This window comes from Papilio machaon, chromosome 16 (genome assembly GCF_912999745.1).
Source record: "Papilio machaon chromosome 16, ilPapMach1.1, whole genome shotgun sequence".
NCBI classification, from domain to species: Eukaryota; Metazoa; Arthropoda; class Insecta; order Lepidoptera; family Papilionidae; genus Papilio; species Papilio machaon.
In genome coordinates, this window is record NC_060001.1 from 4,793,198 (window position 1) to 4,805,235 (window position 12,038).

Here is a 12,038-nt window from a genome sequence, read left to right on the forward strand (position 1 = left end):
TTAGAACAACCGAGGCGGATCTTTACATAGTCCGCTTTCTTATGGTCAAAGGTTTTTAACAACACAGAAAAAGTTGAAATCATAGAATTTAAATTTGGGAATACGATAAAGATTGTGTAAAGTCAAATGAAAAGCGATAATAGTAATTCAAATTTTACTGGTAATAAAAAATTGGCATTTCCAAACAGTAGTCAAGCAATGCCATTTTATTTTATCCTTAAATCTATGGTCTGCTCTGCTCACTCATTGTCTCATTGTCAGTTTTAACAGGTTTTAACAAATTTTACAATGACATACTGAATCAACCCAGCTGTGAGATTAATAAAAATTGCGTCGTATCGTAATTGTAATATTCGGTGTTGAGAGTGTTATATATACTAAATTTACATTTTCTTTGTAATAATTATAGTAAAACCAGAAGAAAATGGCATACGCCTACTTGTTTAAATACATCATCATTGGCGACACAGGTATTGATTTTATTTCCTGAAATTTTTTCTTCATTGTCATTTTTGCTTTTTGATTCGGTAAACAGAAAAAGCTCTACTTTACATTATTCATGCTCTTGTCAAAGTAAAAGCCGTCATTTAGATTATAAAATAAAGAATTACATTATTAAAGGGATGATTGGCCATTGTAAAACCTTTTGTGTTCCGCCTACGCTCATCTATAATCTTTTCATCAAATCGAACGAAAAACGTTGCGCAAATAAATGTTAACTTATTTTGACCTTATTCCTTTATTGTTCAAGGGTATTCTTTGTGTTATATCATTCAAGAATTTGTTGGGTAACTTGATTGCACTATTTTTTTTACTAAATACACAGACAATTTTTTTAGTCATATGAAAACCACAAATTAAACATGTTATATTTAATAAAGCACTTAAATTACGTAAACTATGTCTGTAGGTGTGGGCAAGTCATGTTTACTGCTGCAGTTCACAGACAAGAGATTCCAACCAGTACATGATCTCACTATTGGTGTGGAATTTGGTGCCCGTATGATTACAATTGATGGTAAACAAATCAAGCTACAGATCTGGGACACTGCTGGCCAGGAGGCATTCAGGTAGTCAGACAAAGACTTACTAGAGTTACATGTAAACAAATTATTGATAAGAATCCATTGACCTAATTATTGTTTTATTCTCTGCTTTAAGATTACATTTTATTTCTGTCTTGTTTATAACAAAGATTGCTTTTTTAAATTTTCAATGATTTTGCAATGATGCCCAAAATTCACATAAAGCACATGTTTTCTCTGTCTCAACCTCTCTCTATCTCTGGTTTAAAAATATAAAGTTATGTTATATATAATATATTTTGATGTAAATTTTCCACTTTCCATTACAAGTTACATAGTTCTATCCTTATACTTTATGGTATTCTTGTGTAACACAAATGAAATATGCAGAAACAAACATAAAATCTATGCATAAAATATTTATAGTTGTGTTATTTTTGTTAATTATTGATATGAGCACAATGTTTTGTTTTAACATTTAAAATATCTAATCAAGTTTATTTATTTATTATCCATCTATGTATCCATTGTGAACAGAGTAAACTGAGATATTAATTTCACATTCATAATTTGCAAATTATGTATGTGAGAATTTTCTTACTTATTTCCATCTGTGGATAGTATAACACACAATAAGGATTGGAACAAGTTGTCATTGTTAGTTTTTCCATTTTGATGTGGATACCTTCAAGAGTAGGGTGAATATAGTACTAGAGTTAGTGTAGGCTGTGGTTAGGCAACCACATAGTGCTCAGTCTCATATAAGCCCCTTTTCCTTAAGGCATGGATAAAAAAGGGGCGTTAGAAATCTCACCCAGAGCGCTGGTAATGCAAAAACCAGTGCTGGTTTTTGCATTACCAGCGCTCTGGGTGTACTAAGCTAGCATGTACCATCTTTTAGCAACATCACTACATATCATCAGGTCTTATTCACTGTTAAAAACCATATAATTTAACATTTATAGGTCAATAACTCGATCATACTATAGAGGTGCAGCGGGTGCACTTCTAGTTTATGACATCACAAGACGGGATACATTCAACCATTTGACAACTTGGCTTGAAGATGCCCGGCAGCATTCCAACTCCAATATGGTCATCATGTTAATTGGTAACAAGAGGTAATTATACATTTTTAAATGGATATTAATCCATTAAAATATTCCATTTCATTATGTTTCCAATACATGAAGGTGAACTTGCCAAGCAAGGCACTGAATGTGTGAAATAAACTTATAGATACTCATTTATTAACTCTTGTGTGTATTTTCAATTAAAGTTCATATTTACAGTGATCTGGAATCTCGACGTGAAGTAAAGAAAGAGGAAGGGGAAGCTTTTGCACGTGAACATGGTCTGGTGTTCATGGAGACATCGGCCAAGACCGCAGCAAATGTTGAAGAGGCCTTTATTAATACTGCAAAAGAAATTTATGAGAAAATACAAGAAGGCGTTTTTGATATCAACAATGAGGTAAGTGCAGTTCATTTACACTTCTTGTTAATTCAAGAATGTTAATGATGCTTTTATATATATTTATTATCTCATATTAAACCTGCCAATTTAAATATTACAAACACATTAAAACATCATTACCATATAATTATAATTTTGTAGGCAAATGGCATCAAGATCGGCCCGCAGCACTCGACGGGTGGTGCGGGCAGCGCAGGGGGCGCAGGCGCGGGCGCAGCGGGCGGCGGCTGCTGTTAGGTGCTGCACTGCACACACTGAGGCGGACAGGTTGGCTCCTAGCGGGCTCAGCAAAGGTATGACACTCATTGTCAGCCTATATCTGTACCCGCATAGTTAGAATAACCGGGTTTTCACTGACGAAATTATGGAATATAATGTAAAGATTTAATGGTGGCTACCCATGGTTCTAACCAGCTTTCTAAAGCAATGACTTACTGTAAGAAGTCTTAGTCTTTCTTCTCTTTAGGGGAGTTGACACTAACCCCTTGACCTTGAACTTATTTTACATCCATTTATAAAATGTTTACAGGGGGAGTGCAGCTGTGTGCAACAAACTATGGTCGGAAACTTACCGTGTGCCGGATTTATTAGGATAGTATGTACGCTATGGTATATGTTGCATTCACTATAATAATTTTAGTAATGCCACTTTGGCAAGACATTGTTTAGTAAAATCATTTCATATGTGCTTATAACGCGACTTTAGTATTAAAAACTAGTTTTTATATACAACTGGTAGTTTGAATAGTACCTTAAAAAAACTTATGCAGTTTTCTATTTCTCCTCATTTTAAATAGTTATTTACAGACAAATATAGATGGATTCAAAATTAAATACAGTCTTATCATACCTTTATAAGTGTTTATTTACATTGTAGATGCAGTTTCTCATCTTATATAGTACATAATGGTAAGATATAAATGTTAAGACATAAGTTTCAAATCATATTGTGTAATTCTACAAGTAAAATTATATAAAAAAATATTAACGTTTGACCAGGAGTGGAAAATTATTGACCTGTATATGTTGTTTTAAAATGCTTTTAAGTCTTGTATGCTTACGTACTATATGTTATATTATAAATCTTTGTCATAAATATATATACATATATTTGAAATTCAAATACAATACAAAATATGCCAAACCAGATGTTTATATTATGTTTAAATGTTCACAGATAATAAAACATGCCTGTGAAATCTCTAATTGTGTTTTTGTTTGGGCATTTATCAATACTATTTTTCATTAATGAAGTGCAATATTTTATTTAATACTTTAAATACAGAATTTGTGTTTGTAATTTCATTTAATGTATACATTGAAACAGTCAACATTTTATGTTTTTAATATATTTGAAATTTTAAAAGGGAAGGAATAAAATAACATAATTCCAAGAAAGCTAATGTGTTCTACGGAATAATTTAATTTATGTGTATTATATAAATTACAGATTAATTTTTACACATAAATTTTGGGTCAAGAGACACTATACTTTTATAGTTTTAAGTTATAACAACACAAAATGAAATTTCTGTGATGACATTATGTAATTCCAGATTACATAAAAGTTAATGTACTAACATACTTTACCTTTTTAGTACCTTATTTAATAAAATAATGAACCTTGCTATAATTGTATTTATTCTCAATATAACATGACAGAAACTTGTGAAGGCCTACAGATCTTTTGCACAAGAACAAAGGCAAATTGATCGCTGAAAAAGGACTGCTTGCAATTCAACAGAAGGACATGATTACAAGAAATTGTTTATATTTAAGTTTAGCACATGTAATGTAGTAAAATAATTATATAAGGTTATATTATGCAACACACATTTGTAAAGCGTAATCCATTAAAGTAAATGTTATAAAATTCAAATTGTGTATTTATTTTGTACCAACTTTATTTAAAATACAAATTTACTTTTCAGTATATTTTTAAATTAAGGTAAAATATTACTATTATATCTCTTAATTTACTCAGACTTGTATTTTTTAGATGTACACACATTATTTTCACATGCACAGAACATTGCAGTTTTCCAGTAAAAGAAAAATTATTTTTCACTTAACAACAAACATAAAACATTCTTTCTTACATATAAATAACCAGCTTGTTCAAATTCATGATTTATGACATTTTTATAATATTGAACATAAAATATATGCTATATATCAACTGTATTATTACTTGCCACAGTTTGTGAACTGATGAATTCATTCAACATCGTAAATACGCAATTCACAAGTTCTGGAGTTTTCATTTTGACGGTACCGTCTGATTTCACTTCAGCTTTGGTGAGATTTATTTCACATAGATCTAGAGGTGTCACGTCTAACTGCATTGAGAAGAATATCTGATTCTGCAATATCTGATAAGCCAATTTATCTGTCTTTGATGATGCTGTGGAATCACCCTTTGCTCTAAAATATTGAAAGAATAATTAATACACTTCTACTGCAAGAAGATAAAATAAGAATTACTAAGTTTATGTAATCTGTTACTATAAATATATTTACCGGTGCCAAATCATATTCACATCCCCAACTTCAAATGATAAGCTCAGCTTATTTTTGTGATCGGCTACTACTGTGTAGCATAATGTGAATGGATCGGTGCTACGTGACGTATCATTTTCAACAAACCCAAAGCCCAATCGTAAGAGTTGATGCTACAAATTAAAATTGTGTTAAGAAATTGAATAACTTGATGTAAAATTACATTTTACTTGTAAAGCCCCTCATACACAAGGCAATGTAAATCGCCAAAACTAATATTGTATGGTTGTGGTGCGAGACTCGCGTGCGTAATAACAATATTATAAATGAGAATGTTTAGATGGATGAATGTTTGTTTGAAGGTATCTGGATCGGCTGAATGGATCTTGATGAAATTTGACACAAGTACAACATAGTCTGGAAGCAGACATAGGCTACTGATTAAGTTTTTTTAATTCGGCGTGGACGGATTCGCGGGCGACAGCTTGTTCTGCATATGGAGAATTCTTTAACAATGCAAATAAATTCACTATGGTTTACTGTTTACTACAAAATTGACACAATTGTTTTACAAAACTAAACAATACCTGTGAAAAATAAAACTGTTTAATTGTGCAGTCAAACAAATTTTGTAATGTAGTCTTTACTGATGCTCCAATCTTTTTCTCACCATGTTCCAACATGAAAGGTAGATGTATACTTTCTGGCACTTTCATAGAAACTCCCCATGAGAGAAGAATACAGGTATATACCAATTTAGATTTATTACTTTCTGGAGATGTCACAGTGATCTATTAATAGTACAAATTAGTTAGGATAAATTTCTATAAATTATACTAGGCATTGTTGGTACAGTGGGTTAAGCAAAGGATTTGCAATCTGGAGGTTCACAGGTCAATGTAATGTAACAATGTGTTTTATATTCTGTTCGATATTCAAATAATGTGAAAGAAAGTGTCTTAACTTCACATATCTGCAAAAATATATGTATGAAGTCAACCAATCTGCACTTGGTCAAACTTAGGGTAGGCTCAAACCAGTTGGTGGCACATTTATGTACTGAAAACTATTAACTTAAAAACTGAATAATACAGATATGCATACCATAAAAGCTTCAGCATCATCTTCACTGTATTTCAGGTATGGCTGTGCCTCTATAAGTACCGAAAATTTTATACCAGGCTTAGCTGGAATTGCAGTAATTATACCTTGACGAATCTTTGATGCATATTGTTTAAATTTAATTGCATTTGATTGTATGTTAAACAAAGGAGATACTTTACTTAGTCGCCAGTGGCCTTCGTTATAGATAACTAAAAACAGAATTATATGATTAACAACATTAATTTATTAATAACATCATAACATTTAAGTCGATACTAACTAGATAAAGGATCATTTATAACATGATTGTTGTGTATATTCATAGTGTAATCTCCTTCTTTTATGATTATAATAAATTTTAGTGAAAATTAGTCTTATGTTCGGTCTCCAAACTTATACAACAACAGCATCAATATTTTTAATGAAGCTTCCTTACTGTCGTGCTTCGATTTAAAATAACGTTTATCAATAATGCTGTCAAATCCTGTACCTCCGTGAAGTTGGCCCCCTCACTTCATTTTTTTACGCAAATCGTTTGACAGGGTTTGAGAGAAAAGAAATATCGTTTGAGAGTTCCTACTTTCTCTGTTAAAACAATTTCGAATTTTTGTGTGAAGTTGGCCCCTCACTTTATTTTTTATTTTTATTTTTTCAATGCGACTAGTTAAAGAGTCGTTTGAGAGACATTGAAAGAAAAGAAATATCGTCTAAGAGTTTTTACTTTTTCTGTAATAAATTTTTAATTTCGGAATCGAAAGTTACAAATCGATTTTCCTTTTTTTCCGAATTAAATATGGCAATCATGCACTTAGACGTTTCAAATTTATTTTGTAGATGGAAAATGGTTAGAGAGTAATTGAGGGAAAAGAGAAATCGTTTGAGAGTTAATACTTCTTCACTACTTTTTCTGAAATGAATATTTCAATTTCGGAATCGAAAGTTACAGATCGATTTTCCTTTACTCTGATATAAATATATTTGTAACTTTTGATTCCGAAACTGAAATATTTATTTCAGAAAAAGTATTAACTCTCAAACGATTTCTCTTTTATCTCAACAACTCTCTAACCATTTTCCATCTACAAAATAAAACAAATTGATTTGAAAATTTGAAACGTCTAAGTGCCTGCGTGTTGTAAATTTAGGCCTCGAGAGATCTGCTCTGCTCTAGATCTAGATTATCTTTGTACCAAATTTCATTTAAATCGGTTCAGTAGTTTTAGCATGAAAGTGAGACAGGGAGAGTTGTTCTCTCATTTAATTTAATATTAGGAGGCATAAGAATTAGAATATAAAAATATATAAAACTGACTCGTTCATTTACAGAAATTTTTATTGAACTTATTACATGTCACAGGTCGTGAAATATCTCATCGATAGCGCTTTTTGAAAAATCGAATAAATTATATAATCGATTTTTGTAAAATAAATAATCGTTCCATAAAAATCGTAAAATAATCGATTTTTTTCACAATCGATTATTTTTAACATCACTACATTTTATCATTTTGCATTTATCATTGAAGAGGCGATAAGATTGTTGAGGACTTTTAATAAGCCAGTTCTGCCATTCAGCCAGTTTAGTTTACCATTTACATTGCAAAGGTTTGCCGCCCTGGTTTCCTTTACAGTTTTAAATTTTTATACATACTTTTTATTATTTTCGAATAGGTAATGTAGTCTGGTGTGATAATTTTTATTTAGTTTCTTAAAGTGCAAGTTCATTTTCGCATTAAACAAGTTGGACTTTGCACCTTTTGTATTGATTATTAAAACAGTACAAGTAACGTAAAAGTAAAGTAACATAGTAAAAAGTAAACTTTGAATCTTTGCGTTGTAATCGTTGTATTTACATTAAATATATTCGTAGACAATGGAGCAACTTCGCTTTGACGGTCGTGTAGCCGTGGTTACCGGAGCCGGTGGAGGACTAGGCAAGGCCTACGCATTACTTTTAGCATCAAGAGGAGCTAAAGTGGTAGTCAATGATCTTGGTGGGGGCAGGGATGGCAGTGGAAAGTCAACTTTTGCGGATGCTGTTGTTCAAGAAATCAAAAGCAAAGGTATACATCTTTTTAAGAATCAAATAAATTTAGTCTTCAATACATATAAATCAATTGCAACCAACACAATGACAGTCATTGACTATATAAAACTTTAAACGTATAATAACATATAAAACTTTTATATAAAAGAACAATACTTGTTACAATATTTTTCATTATGCAGTAGATTATTTACATGCAGCTCTTATCTGTTATATACATATTAATGTTGCAAAATGTATTAAGAATTTCTTTGATAATTCATTTATTTGTTCAAACAACTTGAATTGTAACTATAACTTATATTCTTGTTGTTACTATAATATATATTCGTAAGTCGTAAAGTCGTGTTAGTTACACTATTTATAACTCAAGAATGGCTGAGTATAATTTTTACCCGTTCCCGTTTTCTATTTTTTTTTATTCTGCGCGGACGGAGTCGCGGGTAAAAGCTAGTCTTTGAATAAATTCATAAATAAGACCAGATCAGTATGGATCAGTAGGTACATAGATCGAATTCCAATAACTACTTAAACACATAAGGTAAACACTTATTTCATCCTGTTACAGTAAATACATCTTAAGGAAATACTCTATTTTATTACAATATCATTCAAATGAACTATTATAGTCATTATATAATAATATTTATGCAAATTAGGAAATTACCAATTTTTATTTTTAAATTACTTATTTAAAATAATTTTGTTTTAGAGATATTGTAAATCATAAATAAGTGTGTTAAAGATTTTTTAATTTTATAACTTGTTAGTACACTGCAGACTTGTTGTATTGTGTTGTTGAGTCAAAGGTCAAGTCAATGACTGACACCGATCTTAATATAATTTATAGTATGCTTTTATATGTATATTATTTTACTAGCTAGCTATGATATCTAGCAGAATACTATTATAACAGAATAACACATTAACCAAATATATGATTAGTTGATATTTATGTTATATATAGTCAGAAGGATGTATGTATATAAAAAAAATTATATGGCAATATTTTTTTTGTAGTAGTACTATAGTTTAGGAGTTGTTTTAGCATATTTAATTTACATTTTCCATTAGGGAAGGGTAGAGTACAAAAATCTATGGGAGTGTAGATCATTTAAGGGTTGACAAAGCAGTTCCTCTGGTACTGATGTCAATGGACATCCACATGGGAGTCGGATCAATTAATATTAGAAAATTTGCTGCTCATTAGCCTTCTTCTACTGTGATGTTTTTTATCTTTATGATGTTTATGATAATCTTGTTTGTCTGTAGGTGGTGAAGCGGTTGCTGATTATAACTCCGTTGTGGATGGAGAGAAGATAATAAAAACAGCTATAGATAAATTTGGACGTGTTGATATCATAATCAACAATGCCGGTATACTTAGAGATAAAAGTTTCCCAAAAATGTCCGAACAGGTGATAATACGTTTTTATAATTATAACTCTTCTGAAATGCCTAAAATACACTTAATTATTTTTGTTAATTGCGTAAATAATTGAGTACATTTACATTACTGACAAATTAGAGATGGATGTATGAATCGTAAACAATAACCGACAATGATAACGTAATTACTGTTTTACACATTTGATCACACTCCTAACTTCGCCCGAGTCGTTGCGCAGAACCCAGTTTTAGCTGTTTGTGATGACCTTGGGCTGCCAAGATATTTGAAAAGGACCATATAATTTATCATCATCTGTCTGTCCTTATCACACATTGTTTCTGTCTTGAAATTCTAACAAATATATTTTATGCATTTTTATAAAAACTAAAGTCAAAGTAAACAATAAATACATGCACATCTAAAACAATGAATCAGATCTTTGTACTTGAAAGAAAAAAATAATTATTTATTTATTTTTATTCATAAAGGACTGGGATTTAATTCAAGCTGTACATGTGAAAGGTGCATTCAAAACTACTCAAGCTGCGTGGGAAATATTCAGAAAGCAAAAGTATGGCCGCATTATCATGACCTCCAGTAATGCCGGTCTCTTCGGAAACTTTGGTCAGGCTAACTACAGGTATATTACCAATAGAAAGCATTTCCTAGTCATAATAAATGTAAATACATCATAATGTCACTCCATGTAACTTCGAAATTGCTTGACGGAGTTCCATAATTTACAGAAAAGAAAAATAATATATTTCACTTCACTCCATATAACGACATAAAGTTAACGGTAACTTGAATGACGTTATATAGAGTTTTCACTGTATATCCGTGCGAAGTAAAAATAAGTTAAATTTTCAAACAGTACAGCAAAAATGGGCCTGGTTGGTCTTATGAATACTCTGGCCATTGAAGGTGCGAAATATAACATCAAGGTGAACACTATCGTACCCACGGCCGCCTCTCGTCTCACCGAGGACATCCTGCCTCCGGAGATGTTCAAAGCTATGAAACCTGAACTCATCGCTCCCGTTGTGGTAAGTATAAAGTTGCTCATCCAATGAAAAGTTACATATTTTTTGTTGTTATGTTATATCAAATTAACGGATTAAAATATAAGTTATAAGATTCTACTGTAAAATGAGGATACTTCCATACAAATTTCCACCCACACTTTCAGCCCCTTTCAACCGATTTTTCAGCAGAGAGCGGGACAGACAGTCGGAGATACTTTTGTATTTATAATATAAGGATTTTAAGAGTAATCATTTTTACTTGTTTATAGGCTTACATGGCGCATGAATCTTTCCCGGACACTGGCAGCGTTGTTGATTCTACTTTGGGTTTTGCCACCAAAATGCACCTTGTGCGATCAGAAGGAGCCGTTCTTAAGTTAGTGGCTTTATTTATTATAATTTTTTTCTATAGAATTAAAATCCTTCTTCAATTAATTTATTTGCTAAGAATACAGAATATAAACATTGTCTGATTTGTGGAATTACTTAATGTCATCTTTTCTGTTCCAATCATAATTAAAGAAAACAATTGCTGAGCAAATGTGGAACTTCTCTGGAAATTATGTCAAGTTGTTAAAGGTCTAGTTTTGGTCCCCTTTCCCTTTTCAATTTCTTATAGCGATGGAATGGGATGTGGAAGTGGATTGGACGGTGCAGAGGACGCATGAGAAGGGGATATATCCCTATTAAATGTTTCTCCTCCGCTGACGATTATAGGTGATATAAAAAACGTTATAGATACTAATATTTTTATACTTTCAGGAAGAAACCAGCGGATCCAGTGACAATAGAATCTGTGAAGGAGGCGTGGCCTCAAGTTGTGAACATGAACAATGCTAAACACAAGGAGAAACTAGCCGAAGTCACCGTTGAGTTGGTGCAAAAGTTACAGGTGAGTGCTAGATATAGTATTCTAGGATATGTTGCTGAATTTTCTTTTATTTTGTCAATGGATGTACAGGTTAAAAAGGGAAAATTAAAAAAAAACTTTTTGTGCACAGGAATTTGAAGAGCGAAGTAAATTAGACAGTGCAAATGAAGCTTATTGGTCAACTTACACTTACAACGCTAAGGACCTCGCTCTATATGCCCTTGGAAGTAAGTTTTATTAACCAATGGAAGTTTTTTTTTTACTTTTTTTTTTCGTTACGGTTTGTATTCTAGTATAATAATAATAAGCCATTGTATTATAAATCTTCAATGTGGAAATGTTAAACAATTAAATTTGCTTCCGTCAATATAATAGTTAATAGTTGACCTTTGAGCGAGAGTTTTTTTTCTAATGTGAGTGTTATTTAATTTTACTTAATACTAGCTGACGCCCGCGACTTCGTTCGCGGAATTAAATAAAATCTTTATAAATAGTGTTGTGTTCCTCCAAGCTATGTTCCAAATTACATCAAGATCTGATGAACCGTTCCGGAGACACTTTTAAATAAACATCCATCCATTAAAATATTCGTATTTATAAT

General features: G+C 31.5%; 3 protein-coding genes across 3 annotated transcripts; 2 read left to right on the forward strand and 1 right to left on the reverse strand.

Annotated features, from left to right (window-relative positions):
* The first annotated feature begins 276 nt into the window (after positions 1-276).
* Positions 277-3,228, forward strand: LOC106713594 (ras-related protein Rab-2A). The gene is made up of 6 exons (XM_045681461.1): positions 277-470; positions 911-1,070; positions 1,991-2,146; positions 2,318-2,498; positions 2,643-2,794; positions 3,031-3,228. The coding sequence occupies exons 1-5, from the start codon at positions 425-427 to the stop codon at positions 2,736-2,738; spliced, it is 639 nt and encodes a 212-aa protein (XP_045537417.1). The 5' UTR covers positions 277-424; the 3' UTR covers positions 2,739-2,794; positions 3,031-3,228.
* A 1,441-nt stretch (positions 3,229-4,669) lies between these two features.
* LOC106713621 lies at positions 4,670-6,326 on the reverse strand (the record flags this gene model as incomplete). Its single annotated transcript, XM_045681649.1, has 4 exons — positions 4,670-4,925; positions 5,022-5,173; positions 5,588-5,791; positions 6,105-6,326. Coding segments are annotated over 4 exons (834 nt in total), but the record flags the coding sequence as incomplete, so codon positions are not given.
* A 1,420-nt stretch (positions 6,327-7,746) lies between these two features.
* LOC106711197 (peroxisomal multifunctional enzyme type 2) lies at positions 7,747-11,532 on the forward strand. Its single transcript, XM_045681650.1, has 8 exons — positions 7,747-7,775; positions 7,975-8,167; positions 9,424-9,569; positions 10,030-10,181; positions 10,416-10,587; positions 10,836-10,942; positions 11,329-11,474; positions 11,528-11,532. Exons 2-8 carry the CDS (start codon positions 7,978-7,980, stop codon positions 11,530-11,532), a joined length of 918 nt encoding a protein of 305 aa, XP_045537606.1. The 5' UTR covers positions 7,747-7,775; positions 7,975-7,977.
* The last annotated feature ends 506 nt before the right edge of the window (positions 11,533-12,038 follow it).

Coding starts and splice junctions, on each gene's coding strand:
- LOC106713594 (XM_045681461.1), top strand. CDS start 425: ATGGCATACGCCTACTTGTTTAAATACATCATCATTGGCGACACAG. Junction 471..910: donor CATCATCATTGGCGACACAG/GTATTGATTTTA, acceptor CTATGTCTGTAG/GTGTGGGCAAGTCATGTTTA. Junction 1,071..1,990: donor GCTGGCCAGGAGGCATTCAG/GTAGTCAGACAA, acceptor TAACATTTATAG/GTCAATAACTCGATCATACT.
- LOC106711197 (XM_045681650.1), top strand. CDS start 7,978: ATGGAGCAACTTCGCTTTGACGGTCGTGTAGCCGTGGTTACCGGAGCC. Junction 9,570..10,029: donor TCCCAAAAATGTCCGAACAG/GTGATAATACGT, acceptor TTATTCATAAAG/GACTGGGATTTAATTCAAGC. Junction 10,588..10,835: donor AACTCATCGCTCCCGTTGTG/GTAAGTATAAAG, acceptor ACTTGTTTATAG/GCTTACATGGCGCATGAATC.